This window comes from Tyto alba, unplaced genomic scaffold (assembly GCF_018691265.1).
Source record: "Tyto alba isolate M040663 unplaced genomic scaffold, T.alba_DEE_v4.0 Super-Scaffold_19, whole genome shotgun sequence".
Lineage (NCBI taxonomy): Eukaryota > Metazoa > Chordata > Aves > Strigiformes > Tytonidae > Tyto > Tyto alba.
This window is the reverse complement of record NW_024881281.1, coordinates 5,166,712-5,183,178: the sequence shown is the minus strand read 5'-3', so window position 1 is coordinate 5,183,178 and position 16,467 is coordinate 5,166,712. Positions and strand designations below refer to the sequence as shown.

Genomic DNA, 16,467 nt, shown 5'->3' with positions numbered 1-16,467 from the left:
GGGGCCAGGGAGGGGATATCAGGGTGCAGGGGGGACCCCACGACCTTGGGCAAGGACCTTCCCCCCACCCCAGCCCCCCACGGGCTGCTTTGATGGGCTTTTCCCTCCTTAGGAGCTGAAGGTGAAGGGCCCCAAGGACTCGAAGGAGAGCCACACGTCCGTCACCATGGAGGGTACGGCAGGCGTGGGGAGGGGGATGCAGCCTTTTGTGTGCGCGCGGGGCCGACGCGGATGAATTACTGAGCGGCTCCCGCGAGCGGAGCCCTTTGTGTTCCTGTGCGCGGAGCCGGTGAGGAGGGGGGGGACACGCAGCTCTTCAGGATGCTGGGGGCGTGCGGGAGCCCCCCACCCCCTGCCCACCCCCCTCCTCCCCACCCGCCGGCTGCGCCGAGAGCCGTGCTGAGGGGCTGATGCCGTGCCGCAGCTGGGCTGAGCTGCCACGGAGCGGCAGAGATGGCTGCGTGGAGACGGGGCTGCCATGGAAATCCTCGTCGTCGTCCGGCTTTGCTGTAACTGCACCTACGGTGAGGCGAGGGGGGCGGCTCCGAATTCGGGTGCCAGTGGGGAGCGATGCTGTGGGGATGCTGGCCCGGGGCTGGCTGTCCTTGCCAGGGGGTGGAGGCTGCGTCGTGCTCTGCAGCCTGAAGTTGGGAGCGTCTTTGTTCCAGGCTCTATTGAATCATCTTGGCTCCGGCACATGCGGCCACGCGTTTGCCTTCCCCACCGGACAGGGACTCGTGCCGGCAGCGGGACAGTGAGGGGCTGGGACAGGCCGGGGGGGGGACACCCTGTGCTGCAGGGATGGCGATAGGGAGGGGTCTCCATTTGCTTGCTGAAGGCTGTGAGCAGTGTGGGGCTGGGATGCCCGTCTCTGCGTGTTTGGGGAGGAGAGGCACGGGGTGTCCTTGCCTGCTGGTGCCTGGTCCTGTTGCTGCCTGCGTGTGGGTCCCAGGCTGGTGGAACTGGGCTGGTGAGGAGCCCTTGTGCTGGGACAGCCCCTCCCGGGGCTCCCCGGTGCTTTCTGTAGCGATGGCAGCAGGAAGGTCCATCCTCCCCATGGGCCTAGGGTGGGGGAAAGGGGGGGACGACACCCTGCCTGCCCCCTCCATCCCAGAGCTCTCACTGGCTGCTGCAGGGAGCAGGGGCATGGAGTGGGGGGGGATGCAGCCTCCGATTCAAGGTCCAGCCCTGCGTCCTCGCCACCTGAGCAGAGACCCCCTGTTCACCAGGATGGGGGTCCCTTTCTCAGGACCACATGCCACAAAGCAGCACCCTCTGAGAGGAAAGGGGATGGGAGCCACCCGTGACTCATAGCACGGGGTGGGGGTGGGTGGCATCATTCCCTTCTCTCCAGCCCAAAGCCCAGCCTGGCTTGGCCCTGGCAATTTGGGGAAGTGATCCGAAGTGAAGGGAAAACCCAGAGGCATCGGCCTGGCTGTAAGCAGCCTGGGGAGACATGCAAGCAGCCTTTGCCTGCTCAAAGAGCCAGGGAGGAGGAGGAAGGTCCAGCTGCTTGGGCTGAAACGTGCCTCTGAAGAGCCACCAGGGCTGGTTTCCTGCTGGGAGGGTGTGTGGCAGGAGAAAGGGGGTGTCTGTGCCCTCTGTGTGGGGCAGCTCTGCCCCTGTGCCCCGGATGAAGCCTCATGTGCAGTTACAAGGGGCTGTGGGAAGGGAACACGGGGCAGCGGCATTGGGACGATACCTTGGCCCCTGCGTTTGCTGTAGGTGGGGGCTTTGCTGCCACTGGAGCAGCTTGGGTTCCCCTTGCACGCAGGGCTGGTTGGAACAGAGGGATACGGGGCATCCTATGGGGTGGCAGAGCCTGCCAAGGGGAGGGCAGGGACAGAACCCGCTGCTGAGCCAAAAGGGAAACTGAAAAAGCTGCTGGCTGCTGCGGGTGACGAGCAGCTCTTCCGCTCCACAGCCACCGCACGGCAAGCTGGTGGGGAGCTCCTTCATGCTGGTGCAGTCAGGGCAGAGCAGTGCTCACGCTGGCCCCTCTGGCTTTGTCACCCGTGACCTGTGGCAGCAGAAGGGAGGAGGACGTGGTGGCTGTGTTGGTGTCCCCGTTGTGCCCTGCCCTGGGATGGGGACTGACCTTGCCGATGCGGGGCCGCGGCTGGAGCAGAGCACCGTGTGGGAGGTGCTGTGCGGCAGCTGTCTGGGCTTGTCACCCCAGCGGGGACCCCGCAGGCCCCCGCACTGCTGGTGAAACCATTTGGGTGCAGCCCCGAAATCAAGGTGCACGTCGGGCAGCTGCCAGCACTGGGCTCTGCCCTTGCTCCACACACCAGCCCACCCATGGCACCTGCGGGGTCTCCGGGTATCTGGTTTCCCCTCCTTGCCCACACGGGACGGCTCTTGCAGGTGGGAGAGAGGCCGGGGCCCCGGCGGTGGGCGGCTGCTGATGCCTCTTCTCTCCCTGCAGCGCTGCTGTATAAACCCATCGACCGGGTGACACGGAGCACCCTCGTCCTGCACGTGAGTGTGACACCAGTCGCAGGTCGGGGGGTCGGGGGGGGGCTCTGCTCCTGTTGCTCTCGGGGACCTACAGCTGTGGGGAGCGCTGCTGGGGGGGTCTCAGGGGTGGGTGCTGCAGGCAGGGCAGTGCCTTTGGGCCACTCACCTGTGCTTGTCTCCTTCCAGGACCTCCTCAAGCACACCCCGGCCGACCACCCCGACTACCCGCTGCTCCAGGACGCCCTCCGCATCTCGCAGAACTTCCTCTCCAGCATCAATGAGGACATCGATCCCCGGAGGACAGCGGTCACCACCCCCAAGGGGGAGGTGAGCCGATGGGGTGGGCAGTGCCTGGGCACGGGGTGAGGGCTGAGCCCTCTGACAGCCCCTGGCTGGTGTCTCCACCCTGAGGAGCTCCATGGTGCTTGGCCAGGAGATGGAGGGTTTCCTCTAGATGCAGTCCTGTGTGCAAGTTTAGGGCTCTACCTGGTCCTTGCTGCTTGCTGGTACCCTACTGAGCATATGGGCCTCAAAATAGCACCCAGAGGACACGGACCTTCCCATGCTCCTGGTGGCTGAGCCATGGAGAGGGACAGGAGCATCCGTCCCCTGTGGTTTGCTGGCCTTTGCTCCCTGCCTGCTCTCACGCCAGCCCTGCTGCCCCGCAGACCCGGCAGCTCGTCAAGGATGGCTTCTTGGTGGAGCTGTCAGAGGGCTCGCGGAAGCTGCGGCACGTCTTCCTCTTCACCGACGTGTTGCTCTGCGCCAAGCTGAAGAAGACGGCGGTGGGGTAAGGAAGGCGCTGGGCACGGCGGGAACGTGTCACAACCCTCCCCATCCTCCAGTAGGCTGGGGGATGTGCCAGGGTGGGGGTCAGGCGTCACTCAGCGCCCGCACCCCGGCTGCAGGAAGCACCAGCAGTACGACTGCAAGTGGTACGTGCCCCTGGCTGACCTGGTGTTCCCCTCGCCGGAGGAGTCGGAGCACTGCCCGCAGGTCCATGTCATCCCCGACCACGAGCTGGAGGACATGAAGATGAAGATCTCAGCCATCAAGAGCGAGGTGCAGAAGGAGGTGAGAGGAGGGTGCAGGCGGTCAGGGAGGGTGTGGGGTGGGTGCCTTCCTCTCGGTCAGGGATGGGATTTGGAGGGCCAGGGGCACCTGCGAAACCTCCTGTCCGCTCCCCGCCTGGCAGAAAGCCAACAAGGGGCAGAGCCGGGCCATCGAGCGCCTCAAGAAGAAGATGTTTGAGAACGAATTCTGGCTGCTCCTCAACTCGCCTGCCATCCCCTTCCGCATCCACAACCGCAACGGGAAGGTGAGGAGAGGGGGCTGGGGGCCGGGCTCTGCCCTGCCTGCGCACAGCCTGCCGCATCACCCTCTCTCTTACAGAGCTACCTCTTCCTGTTGTCGTCTGACTATGAGAGGTCTGAGTGGAGGGAGGCCATTCAGAAACTGCAGAAAAAGGGTAAGTTTGGGGCTGCTGAGGCCCTCTTGGGACTCCTGGCCCCTCCAGGGGCCATAAGGAGGTCCTGCAGGATCGCAGCCTGGTGCTCTCTGGTCTCCATGGCCAGCACTGGCTGCGTCCCTCTGAAGCTCCTCTCCTGTCCTCTCCCAGACCTCCAGGCCTTTGTCCTGAGCTCGGTGGAGCTGCAGGTGCTCACGGGATCCTGCTTCAAGCTACGTACCGTCCACAACATCCCGGTCACCAGCAATAAGGATGGTGAGTGTCTGCTGGGCTGGTGGGTCCCTCTTTGCCTCCAGATGATGCCAGGGAGAAGCTGTGGGGTCCCTTGGCTGGAGCTGGGTCCCTGCTTGGGGACACTGGCTGTGCAGGGGGACAGCTACCCACCAGGTGGCACTGCCGGAGCAGAGTCGGGCTCCCAGGCGGAGAAAGCCCAGCTGTGAGATGGGGCTGCTTTTGGGGTCACCCCAGCACCCCCGTGGGCTGGGCAGAACAAGGGTGTCCCCAGGGCGAGACCCAGCCAGCCCCACTGGGAACCTTCCCCAGGGCTAGCCAACAGCAGGGGAGTTCAGGATGTCTGGCAGGGATGATCAATAGCAGGGGGGATATGTGTCCTCTTCCAGTCCTTAGGGACAGCCCCCTGGGAGGTTGGGGACATTGGGGTGTCACCGCAGGCAGCTAGCACGCGCTGTGACAAAGGCTGCTGCAGGGACGGCCAGCCCGCACGCTGGCTCTGGGGCGAGGGAGGTGGCAGCTGAGCCCTGACACAGCTTCTGTTCTCCCTGCTGCAGATGACGAGTCCCCTGGGCTCTACGGGTTCCTGCACGTCATCGTCCACTCCGCCAAGGGCTTCAAGCAGTCTGCCAGTAAGTGCGGGTGCCCACCCTTGCTTGGAGGGGGCCGGTGTGATTGGAAGAGCTGGGGTCCAGTATGTGGCCCCACTCTGCCCGCAGTGGTCCCCCAGGAGCCAGTGGGGATGTTTCTTGGGTGCTGAGCAGTGTCTGCTCCCCCAGACCTTTACTGCACGCTGGAGGTGGACTCCTTTGGCTACTTCGTCAGCAAAGCCAAGACCAGGGTTTTCCGGGACACAACGGAGCCACAGTGGAATGAGGTGAGAGGAGGATGGGATGCAAGGAGGGGACCGTGCCCCCCCTTTCCCTTCCAGCCCCAGTTTTGAAGCTGCTCTGGGGTGCTGGAGCTGACCCACCCTCCCTCTGCACCCCAGGAGTTTGAGATCGAGCTGGAGGGCTCCCAGTCTCTGCGCATCCTCTGCTACGAGAAGTGCTACGACAAGACCAAGCTCAACAAAGACAACAACGAAATCGTGGACAAGATCATGGGCAAGGGGCAGATCCAGGTATGCACTGGGGCTTTTTGACATATTTTCACTCAGTGGTGGACCTCTTGGGACCCGGTGTCTGGGCTGGGAATGTTGTCCTGGTGTGATGCCGGGGGTGGGAAACGCATGGGCAAGCAGCTCCGCTTTTGGGAGCAGGGTTCAAGGATTGTGGCTCAGGGTTGAAGGCAGTGAAGTGGATGGGTGATGGCACAGCAGCTGCGGGAGAAGGTGGGACAAAGTGAGAAGGGGTCCCGTGGAAGTGGCAAGGCCAGCGGCCACCCCCCTGATGTGTGTCCAGCCCCAGCTGGACTAGAAGCGTTTCCATTCTGCGGCCCTGGGGGGCTGCAGGGAGGGGGTTGGCACCCACCCCAGGAAGGACTCTGAGTGTGCAGCACCCTGTCCCTCCCTGCCAGCCGTGGCTGTCCCCCTCAGCCACCATCTGCCTCCCCCTGTGCCTCCATCAGCTGCTGTATGGCAACAGGGGTTTCCAGGGCAACGGCTGAGCTGCTTCTGATTGGTGGTTGCCAGGCAGGGAGGATGGAGGCCTCGGCTGCCCTGAGATGATCCCAGGTGAGCAGGACTGGGAAGATGGAAGGGGGGCAGGCAGCCCCCCAGACCCCGCATCCCCCCAGCACCCACCTTGGCCAGGCTGCAGGGAGGCCCAGGGCAGCGGGGGATGGTTCAGGATGGGGGTGCTCCTGTGTTTTCCTGGTGGGGACCCCTGGTCTGGCTGCCTTCCCTGCTGTGCTGGGGACAGCATCACGCCTGGGACAGAGCCCTTGGCTCAAGGCTACTTCAAAGGGTCCGGCACAGCTGCCTGCTCCGTGGGAAATCGGCTGAGGGCAGGTCCTGGGGGAGCAGGGAGCAGCATGGAAATGCTGCTGGGAAGGGGAGAGCGCAGGGGGACAGCACCACACCGGTCATAGGATGGGAGACGGGGACTCGGCTTCGCCAGCGGCTTATCTGTACCCAAAATCACCCATTTGTTGCCCTCTCCCCAGGGAAACAGCAATGTAGGGGTGGCACTGGCCCGAGCGGGAGGGCTGGGGCAGGGATGGAAGGGGCTCGATGCCCCACGGGGATCACTCCAGCTGCGCTCTCGGAAATAGCTTGGGTCAACAAACATGAGTCACGCTGGGAGACGCGGGGGTCGGGACAGGGACAGCACAGTTCGTCCCTGCTGTGCAGAAGTCGTGGGGGAAGAAAGGGAGCGAGAGGAGGCCCTGGGGCTGCTTATCCCAAGGAGGACCTGGCTGGGTGGAGCGGTGTCAGGGTTGGGGCTGTCCTGCTTTCACCCAGAGCCACAGCTCAGCCCCTGCCCCGGGAGCGGGGTGGGTGGCGGGGCAGGGACAGGGCAGCACAGCTACGGGCAGGACAGGCAGCGCTGCTCGTGGGGCTCTGGGTTGTGGCCAAGCTCCAGCGCTATGTCCCCGAGCTGTTCAGGCAGAGATACTGCTCTGGATGGTCCTTACCCTGGCCAGTCCCTGGGCTCATCGTGAGCTGCTGTTGGTTCCAGTTAGCAGCGGGAGTGGGAGATGCAGCACACTGGCATCAGCAGCTCAGCAAAGGCCCATGGTGTGTGTGGGGGGGCTGCCAGGACAGCCGAAACACCCTCCCACCCCCCAAGGCAGCACTGTGCCCGCTGCCCAGCTTTAATCTGATGGCCCAGGCATGTGGGTCAGCCACAAAAGCAGCTTAGCAGCATCTCGAGCTGGCGGGAGGAAGTCAGCGTGTGAGGGGGATGCTGCAGCACCTCTGTGGGGAGCAGCAAGGGCCTCCCAAGGCTACCAAAGTGCCATGGGCAGGAGTCACATCCTGCTGGCACAGAGGACGTGGCTGGGTCCATGGAGGGTCCAGGGTTGGCACCAGCCTCCTCTCAAGCATCCTGGCGATGAGCCTTGAGGGGTCTGCAGTGTGGTGAGCATTGGACCCGTACCCCAAGTCCTGTCCCCGGTGGCTGGTGGAGAGTGGGCACCCTGTGCTGTGGGCCGCTGTGGGTCTAGGCATGGGGACTGCTCTGCTATGGCTCCTGGTTGGCATTAACCCTCTTTTGTTGTTGTTAACCCTGTTTTATGTGCAGTTTCCAAGGCTGTATCGTGGTTGGGGTATAGATGCCATGGGGGCTCATGTCCCTGTGGGGTGCTTGTGTCCTTGGCACTGGAGGGCTCAGCCCTGCTCTGACCTGTCCCAGTCTCTCCCAGCAGCAGGGACTGTGTCCGATGGGTGCTGGCACGGGTGCCTGGTGCTGTGGCGGGGTGGCAGACAGATGCTGGGGGTGGGCAGAGCAGGCTGCCAGCGCTTGTGCCCCCACTGCAGAGGGGAGAGGCTGGATCTGGCCCCCATACCCTGGTGTGGGCGAGGAGATGGGCAGTGGGTGCATGAAGAGGGTCTCAGGGTGTTGGGGCAGGATGGAGCAGCCTCTTTTTCAGCCCCTGTTTGATGCACAGGGGGGATGTGGCTGTTGAAGTAGAGCCTGTGTTGTCATGGGCACGGTGCCTGCTGTACCCACAGGGAATAGCTGCCTGTCTGTCTGTGCCCCCCACCACTGGGCTGGTGGAGGCTCTGGAGGGGGAGATTTCTGGTGTCAAGGGTCCACAGGGTGTGACCTGTGTGGACTCAGGGGGCTGCTGAGGGCTGGACCGGGGGGCAGTGCAAGTCCCCCCCAAAGCCTGAACCTTGCCATGTCCCTGCCTGTCAGGAGAAAGCAGCAGGCAGGCAGGGACCCTTCCAGGGGTGGGGTGCAGGGCAGAGCCCTGCCTGCCTCCCATCCCCCTGCCCTGCAGCCCTGCCCCACATCACCCCCCGGCAGTGGGGCTGACAAGGGCCAGGGCAGGCTGAAAGGGCATGGAGGGGGTCTCTGCCCGTCCCTAAGCCTAACAGGAGGCCCCAAAAGTCCCGTCCCCGTGCCCCTTGCTGAGACGGGGAGAGCCAGCCTGGCTCCTCCGTGGAGCTGGGGCTGCTGCAGCCAACAGCGGCGATACCTCCCGGGACCGCGGCAGCCACCGGCGCCGAGAAGCGGATAACGGTGGATAACGGCATCGGGGGGGGGGTGTGTGGGGGGTGGGGGGGTGGCCCGGGCAGCCCCTCCAGCCTTCCCGAGAGGTGGCGGGCGGCAGGGCGAGAGTTAAACGCGTAGGGGCCGCCGAGGGGGGGCTGCCTTTGAGTCATTTCCTCGCAGGGGGAGGGAGGCTTTTGGGGCTGCTGAGCTGCCTCTCGACAGCTTGGCTCACACCCTGAAGATGAGCCCTGCCCGCTCGCCTCCCTGCCGCCCCAGCCGGGCTCCCCTCGCCGGCCCCCTCCACCCCGGTCGCCGCTGACCTCCCGCCCGGAGCAAGAAGGGATGTGGGTGCTGTCCTAACCCAGCCGCGGCCACCCTTGGCCACCCTCGTCTCATCTCCCCGGAGCCGAAGCGGTCATCGCGATGACGGAGGTGCTGGTGCAGCCAGATGGCAGCCCCAACCCCGTGGGCGAGCAGCCGGAGCGCGGCGTGGAGGAGCCCGAGGGGAAGCGTCCCCCCAACACGGGTGCCCGCCTTTGGGGCAGGGTGCGCAGCAAGCTGCTCCGTCAGAAGGTGCCTCTTGGGGTGCGGGGGGGGGGGGGACGGGGACACGACGACCTGGGGGGACAGTGGTGGACACCAGACAGGCTCTGGGATGGCTTCACCATGTCGCCGGGCTCTGACGGGCATGGTGGCTGTGATTTTTTGGCTTTGTGGGGCTGGGGGGACTCTGATATGGGGGGGGGGCTGTGTTTCTTGTGGGGAGAGGGCTGTGGGGTCTGTGCACGGAGAAGTGAGGCTGTTCGGGTGCTTTGGGAGCTCTTAGAAGCTGTTAGCAGCCTATGGGGTGCTTGTTCCCCTCCTTCCCTCTCTCTCTGCATGTTGGGGTGCTGAGCTGTTTTCACTGGGGGGGTTCTGCAGAGGGAGGGCAGGGAGCCCCCCTGCCCAGTCCCAGGGCTCTCCCAGGAGGTAGTGATGCTTGTGGGCTGGTCGGGGCCAGGCTCCTGGGGTGCCACAGCACCCAGTGCCTGCATAACCCCACTTGCTTGGTTTGTAGCCCCCCCCCCACCTACCCTGGGTCCATCCAGGCTTCCCCCTGCTCGCGGCTATGTCACAGCCACATCAGCCAGCGCTGCCCATCATTATGGGAGGACAGAGGGCAGGGGTGGGCAACGGAGGTGACAAGGGAGGGGGACAGCACCGTTACAGGCTGTCCCAGAGACCCCATGATGTCATGGGGGGGGCTTTGGGGGTTTCCTTGTGTGGGGAGCTTCTGGCTCCGGGGCTGGGGGCTGCGACCACAGGTGGGAGCCCACGGGGGTTCAGTTTGGCAGCAGCGGGGCCGAGGTTTGCTCAGTGGTGGGGCTGCCTGTGACGCAGCGGCATTAACCTCGATTCTGTGCCGCCGCCGCCGCTCCCGCAGAGGGGATTAAGGGGCAGCGAGGGCTGTGTGGGGAGGCTGCCCGGCGGCTGCCGCCAGCTATCGCTGCATCAAAATATGAGGGGGTTTTGTTTTCCAGCCCCACACGACCCCACCACGGCCACCGGTTTCCCTGCCTGCTGCCAACCAGGGAGTTACTGGGGCTGCAGGGGCAGGATGTGGCCCCGGCGGGTCTGTGCGTGGTCCCGGTGTGCCGCGGGTGCCTGCTGCTTCTCGTGTCGCTCTCAGACAGGGCTGTGAATTGCTGCTTTTTTTGGGGGGTATGCTTTTCCGCTGGCAGCGTTTGCTGGTGTGGGGGCTGCTCTGCCCCCGGCTCTGAGCGGCTTGGGCCCGCCTGCTCCCTGGGGAGGGAGCTGCTGGCACGGGGGTCTGGTGGGGGCATCTGCTTGCCGGAGCCGGGGCACCCACGGGAGGCCAGGCTGGGGTGTCCATGGGTGCTGTGCTGATGGGAATCTCCCCTGGGATCCCGTTCCCCAGGGCTGTGGCGGAGATGGCCTCACCGCCTGAGTCACCAGTTTGCTCCCAATGGCTTCACCCCGGGCTGATGGTTGGGTGACCTCAGGGGCATGAGGCATGAGGAAGGGACGTGCCCAGCCTGGCAGCCCCAGCCCTGACGCAGCGTCCCGGGGCTCAGGGCTGCCATGGGGATTTGGGGCCATCCCAGCTCCTCACCTGGGAGCCCCGGGGACCTGGCGCTGCCTGGGTCTGTCTCGGCTGCCATTGCCCATGCAGGAGCTGTATCCACGGTGCATGGCCTGGAGGTGTCTTAAGGACAAAATCTCAGGATACGGCCTCGTCCCCTCGAGTTCAGAGTCACCCCGTGCATGACAGGAGCAGCAGGCAGAGGCTGCGGGGGGGGGTAAGCACCAGCAGGAACGGGGGGGTCCCTCTGTCACCGGAGCCTCCCCAGGATGCTCAAAGAGCTACAGGGCTGCCAGGATGCTCATTGCCTGCCATGCTGCCGCTTTTTTCTCTGCAACCTGGGGTCTTGTCCTACAAGCAAACACCTTCGGATAATTTGGGAAAACAGGATGATGGCACATCCCTGTGGCTGGGAGCAGGGGGTGTTTCACCTCGTCGTGGATGAGAGCGGCACTGCAGCGGTTGCTGGTCTGGGCACAGATACCCCTGCTGCTGAGAGTCCCCCGAGATGCAGGAGGGAGCAGCCTGGAGAGGTGCTGGTGACCTGGCTGAGCAGTTTCCCTGGGCACAGGCCGGTGTTTGAAGCTGGCCGATCTGCCAAAGAGGAGCTGACATCTGGGACAGCAGCATGTCACTTGTGCCATCGTGCACAGTGCTGGCATGGACGCTGTTCCCTAGGGCTCCCTGGCCAGCGGTTCCCCACCAGCCTGGGACGTCCCCGTGTCGTGCTGGAGCAAGGCAGCTCCCTTTGGAGGAGAAGGAGATGGTGGTGGTAGCTGAGACGGGGTGTTTGCCAGCACTGTGTGGGCAGGAGCTGCCTCTGGCTCTGTGGGTGGATGCTCCCGTCCGTCCTCCCACGCCTGGAGATGAAGCATCGGCCGTGGCTTTGCTTGCTGAGGGGAGTGGGCAGTGTGGCAGTGCTGCCTGCTGCGCAGGGTGCCAGCGGGCAGGGCTGGAGGAGCCGGTGCCCCATGGGTGCACGGGGACCTGCCCCAGCTGCACGGGAGCTCGGGCCGGTGGCACCGGCTGAGCTAGCCCAAATTTGAGACCATGCCGGCTGCTGCGGGGAGCTGGATGGGGACGATTCTGCCCAACTGGGGTCAAGTGGCTGCAGGGAGGTGGCGTGCTCAGGGTAAGATCCACAGCGCTGGCGGCAGCCAACCTGGCTTTTATTAACGCTTGCCTCAGAGCCTAGCTAAAGCCTTTCCAGATGTGAGCTACCAGGGCCATCGGAGCTGGGGGTGGACCCGGGGGACAGGGATGAGGAAGGCGTATTTGGTGGTTGCAATTAAATTCGCGCTGCAGAGCAGGGAGGCCCACAGCTCCCGACCTGGCTGGGGGGACAAGGAGTTTCACTGCTGCTGCTGCTGCTGCTGCTGCCTGGGGCTCGCAGGGTTGGATGCTGCCCTGAGTGGGATCGGGCTGTGTGGGGAAAAGGGATGAAAGCCCCATGGGACAGGCGGTGTTGGGTTGGTATTAACCGTGGTGCGTGCACAGCAGCACTGGGGGTGGGTCATGGGGAAGTTGGAGCGGCAGGGCTGGCGGTCTGGCTGCAGCCTCATGATCTTGGTGTCCAAACCTGCTGCAGGGCCCCACGGGAGCCCAGGGCAGCTGCAGCCTTCCTCCTCCTCCTCCTGCTCCCCCTGCGTCTGTTCCCAGCAGCCGCAGGGTTGGCGGGGAGGAGGTGGCGTGGTGCTTGCCAGGCTCTCCCGTGCGCCGGGTCAGGAGCCGTTCCCGGGCTGTGCTGGGGAATGCAGCGTTTCCCGCGGCACTGCAGTCACTGAGGAGCTGCTCGGGCTCACCGTGGCACGGGGCTGCGTCCATGCCAAGAGCCAGGGCAGCTTGAACCTGTCCTTGGGAGCATGGGGTCTTGGTGTGCAATAAGGGGCATGGGTTCCCCCCATCATGAGGTGTGGTGGCTTCACGGGCAGCCAGAGCCAGGGGAACGGCATCTCCATGGCTGATGCAGCGGCTCTGGACATCTTTGTGCTCGCCCAGAGCATCTCCCAACCCAGCAGCTGTAGGAAACTCCCATGTCCTTGCGGAGTGACCCCGTGCACTTGGCGTGAGCCTCGCCTGGCAGCTGCCTGCCTGCAGCCCTGGGAGTCCCTGCCAGCTCCCCCATGCCATCCCCTTCCCCCAGGGGACATTAGTGCCGGGCTCTGCCCTGCTCCCCACCCTATGCATTACTGGGATCGATGAAGCTGGATCAATACCACCAGCTGGGATCCAAAAAGCCCCCAAAAGGCAACTGCACCCGCCTCTTCCCAACCCTGGGGCCTGGCACCCACTGCAACACGTGCCGGGGCCTTGGGAGTGCCAGCACCTCACCATGGCAGCCGGGTGCTAGAGCAGCATCGTCAAGTTCCCTGCTAGCCCCAAAGCCAGAAATAGCGGAGCCTGTCATTCCCAGGGGTTATAAATAGCCTTGGCTATGGGGAGATGTTGTTTTTCTGCATGGAAAACACTGCCCTAGTTCTGTTTCATCAATCTGCCGCCAGAAATAGTTCTAATTTCTTGGAAATTTCTTGCCGCTCGGGTGTGGGTTAAAGCACTGCCTTGCAGGGGCTTGGCGGGGGCAGGATGGGAGGCTGAGCCCACCCGGCTGCAGGGCATGGCCAGAGGGATCCCAGACCTTCCCCTCTCCATCCTCCTCCCACGGGCAACGCGTCGCCAGGGAAGAGCATGTCCTGTGCCCCACACCATCTGTGGGTCAGGGGCTTCGGGTGCTGCCGTGCTGGGTGGCAGCGGGGTTGGCATAAGGCTGTGTCCCTCCGGAACTCACACAGCATCTCTTCTCACAGCTGGACCCACAGGCCGTGCAGACAAAGAACTGGCACATGGACGTGATTGAGATGAACGGGGTAAGCAGGGCCGTGAGGACCCACAGCCCCTCGCTCTGATTGCAGCCCCTTCCCCGGGGCTGTGCCGTGCCTTCATGCGACACAGAGGTGATGGGCCGGGGCCGGGCTGCTGGGACTCACCCCCCATCTCCCACAGATCAAGGTGGAGTTCTCCATGAAGTTCACAAGCAGAGACATGAGCCTGAAGAGGACCCCATCCAAAAAGCAGACTGGCGTCTTCGGGGTCAAAATCAGCGTCGTGACAAAGTACGTGCAGGACTGTGGGGGCTGATCTGCTCTGGTCTCTGTGGGTGTGGGGTTGCACTATGTCCCCTTACTCCCACCAACACCAGAGAGCTCAGCTGTTGCTCTCTGCTGGGGACTTGCTCGTTCCTTCACCAGCTCCATCCTTCCCACTCGGCATGCTCGTCCTGCCCCCAGCCCAGGGTTTGCAGGGCTGGGCTGGCCGCTGCGGGGTCCCCCCGGGGAATGTTTGCTCACAGCTCTGCTTTCCGAGCCAGGCGTGAGCGCTCCAAGGTGCCTTACATCGTGCGCCAGTGCATCGAGGAGGTGGAGAAGAGGGGCATCGAAGAGGTTGGCATCTACAGAATCTCTGGTGTTGCCACTGACATCCAGGCCCTGAAAGCCGTCTTCGATGCAAGTGAGTGTCCTGAGGGATGTCCACCCTTCGTATCACATTCCCCTGGGAGGGTTCACAGGCACTGAGACCCTCCCCGGTCCCTGCCCTGCAAGCCCAGGGTCTGGTTATTGCACTGCCCATGTGCAAAATGTTCTGGTGTGCCTAGGAAGGGGCTGGGGGCGAGGAGGAGGGTGTAACCATCAAAGCAAACGCCCAGAGGTCCCAGCCTTGTTTGTGCCTTGGTGTCTCTGAGCTGCCGCCGCGCCTGGCTGGCTCCTGGGAGACACTGAGTCAGGGCAACGTTGCAAATGGATTTGCAAATTGTTCCACATCCCGTTGCCCAGCCAGGCGGGAACCACTCGGCTCTTCCCAGCCCCAGCCTGGCTAAAGGGGGCTGTGGATCCGGCGATGCTGGCCCTGCCCTCTGCCTGGCAGCCTGCCTGGATAGCTGGGGTGACACGTGGGGTTGAGACCCAGAGGGGAAGGAGGTGTCACATGTGGGTGCTCTCTGGACAGATAATAAGGACATCCTGGTCATGCTGAGTGACATGGACATCAATGCCATCGCCGGCACACTGAAGCTGTACTTCCGCGAGCTGCCTGAACCCCTCCTCACTGACAGACTCTACCCCGCCTTCATGGAGGGGATTGGTAAGGGCTCGGGGATGGGGAAGGGATCGATGCCCAAGCATGGCTCTGTTTGGCATTACCTGCTCCGGGATGGGAGACTCTTGAGGGTCCTTCCCAGCTCAGCCTACTCGGTCCTGGCTGTCCTTGCCAGCTCCAGGCCAGCCTGGGGCTCGTGGTGCTGCTCCGCAGGGCTCTGGGCTGGCTGCTCATGCACTGGCTGCTTGGAGGCATCTGGCCACGGTGGGTCCTGCCGCTGCACAAGATGTCACCAGCTCCTGTCCTGAGCCCTCTCCCTCCTTGTCTCCAGCCCTCTCGGATCCTGCTGCCAAGGAGAACTGCATGATGCACCTTCTCCGCTCGCTGCCTGACCCCAACCTCATCACCTTCCTCTTCCTGCTGGAGCACTTGAAAAGGTAACGGCTCGGCTTGCGGCTCCCGGGGGGCTGCCCGGCGCAGGCGGGAGGTGTGGATGGGTCTGTCTGGCCGCTTTGCCGTGGGGACGGGTCATGAGTGGAATTAGAGCTGCTGTCTGATCCCTGGGGTGCCTGCGCAGCCGCAGGCTGATCCTGAACTGGAGGCAGATGGTGCTGTGCTGGTGCAGAGCAGGGCTGCGGGTGGCAGCCGGGGCCAGAAACAGCAGCTCGGTGTTGGGTAGGTGGCAGAGTGGCCCTTTCCCCTCTCCCAGCCCCCAGAAAAGGGTGCAGCCCCAGGTGTGTCCCACCCACTCTGTCTCCCTGGGCTCTGGTGCATTCACTGGGGTCCCGTTCAGGCTGGGACCTGGCATGCCATGAGTCCCTTTGGCTGCTATCAGTGTTGGCTTCCCACAGCTCCTCGCCACGGGCCCTGTAAGATGCTGGAGGGATCCTAGAGCTGTTCTACCCCACAAAGCATCCTCCGGCACCCCAAGGCCACCGGCCACAGTGCCAGTGCAGGGACTCCGCAGTGCCCGGTCGTTGATGCGGGTCAGCTCTGCAGGGAGCACACGTCCACTGGCAAGATGCAGCTCTTGGCTGCCGCAGCCGGTGTGCAGCTGGTTGGACAAGATCTCTGCAGGGAGCAGCTGGCCTTGGCGCAGGACAGGGAATCAACTGGGAGCTGTGTAGCGTCCCCCTTAGCAGAAAAACTGAGTGCCGCATCCCTTCCCGCCAGTCCAGCAGTAGCCCCTGCAAAACAAGGTGCAAAAATCCCTGTAATTTGCCTGCAGTGGGTGGTCAAGACCCAGAGACGGTCAGCTCTGCGGGCATGTCCCAAAGCTGCAGGTGATGCCCTGTGATGCTCATTCCTGGGCGAGTGCAGCGATGTGTCTTTTGCCAGGCTTTATCTTGGCCCAGATGAAGCCCATCCAAACCTGGTGACAGACAGTTCTGGGGCTCACTGGGGGCCCGAAACCCGTGGAGGATACGGGGCTGTGGGTAGAGTGGCAGTGCAGCATGCAGAACCTGGCCAGGAGTTTGGGACTGGGGCTTACAGCTCATGTTACTTGCATCATGAAGCCTTTTTTTTTTTTTTTTTTTTTTTTTTTCCTTTGGTTTGGCTAAAACCAAACAGAAAAAGTGATTGATGCTGGGGGAGGGGGTGTGGGGAAGGAAAAATCCATTTCCATCCTGAGAACTGGGCACAGCCAGTTCCCACATCTGCTCCCCTGGCCAGGGCTCAACCGTGCAGCCTGTGCCGGCGAGCACAGCTGCCTCCTAACATGGCAATGTTGTGGCCCTGGTTCCCTCAATGCAGGCTGGCTGGGGTCCCACAGGGTCGGCAGGGTAGGGAGCCTTGGGGGGGAGTGGGTGCGGGGAAGCACGGGCTGGTGTGGAGCTCCTCATACCCTGCCGGGGCTCGGGAAGGGTGGAGGCCCCGCAGCACATAAGCAAGCAAGGGCTTGGTCGCTGCCACATCACACCCAGGGCTCCCGGCCAGGCCCGGCGGCTCCAGCGGAGGCCGTGAAGGGGGCAGAGCTCCCTGCCCTGCACCTGCGTTTGCCACGGGCTGTGAAGAGCAATGGTAAGCCGGAG

General features: G+C 63.8%; 1 protein-coding gene across 6 annotated transcripts in view; it reads left to right on the top strand.

The window, feature by feature from the left end:
- ABR (ABR activator of RhoGEF and GTPase) overlaps positions 1-16,467 on the top strand; it is a 41,642-nt gene that overhangs the window by 22,315 nt on the left and 2,860 nt on the right. For 5 of the 6 annotated variants that reach the window (XR_006165211.1, XM_042791428.1, XM_042791427.1 and 2 more), the window contains 16 exons: positions 113-173; positions 2,429-2,481; positions 2,647-2,787; positions 3,129-3,250; positions 3,369-3,534; positions 3,656-3,778; positions 3,853-3,928; positions 4,079-4,183; positions 4,717-4,791; positions 4,939-5,036; positions 5,151-5,282; positions 13,150-13,209; positions 13,346-13,455; positions 13,710-13,849; positions 14,345-14,479; positions 14,766-14,871. Coding sequence is in view for 5 of the 6 variants with exons in the window: in XM_042791428.1 (XP_042647362.1) it covers positions 113-173; positions 2,429-2,481; positions 2,647-2,787; positions 3,129-3,250; positions 3,369-3,534; positions 3,656-3,778; positions 3,853-3,928; positions 4,079-4,183; positions 4,717-4,791; positions 4,939-5,036; positions 5,151-5,282; positions 13,150-13,209; positions 13,346-13,455; positions 13,710-13,849; positions 14,345-14,479; positions 14,766-14,871 (1,703 nt within the window). In the remaining variant the exon portion in view is untranslated. Of the gene's footprint in view, positions 1-112; positions 174-2,428; positions 2,482-2,646; positions 2,788-3,128; positions 3,251-3,368; positions 3,535-3,655; positions 3,779-3,852; positions 3,929-4,078; positions 4,184-4,716; positions 4,792-4,938; positions 5,037-5,150; positions 5,283-8,448; positions 8,836-13,149; positions 13,210-13,345; positions 13,456-13,709; positions 13,850-14,344; positions 14,480-14,765; positions 14,872-16,467 lie in introns of those variants that run through there. The other variant, XM_033004721.2, reaches the window with a different exon arrangement.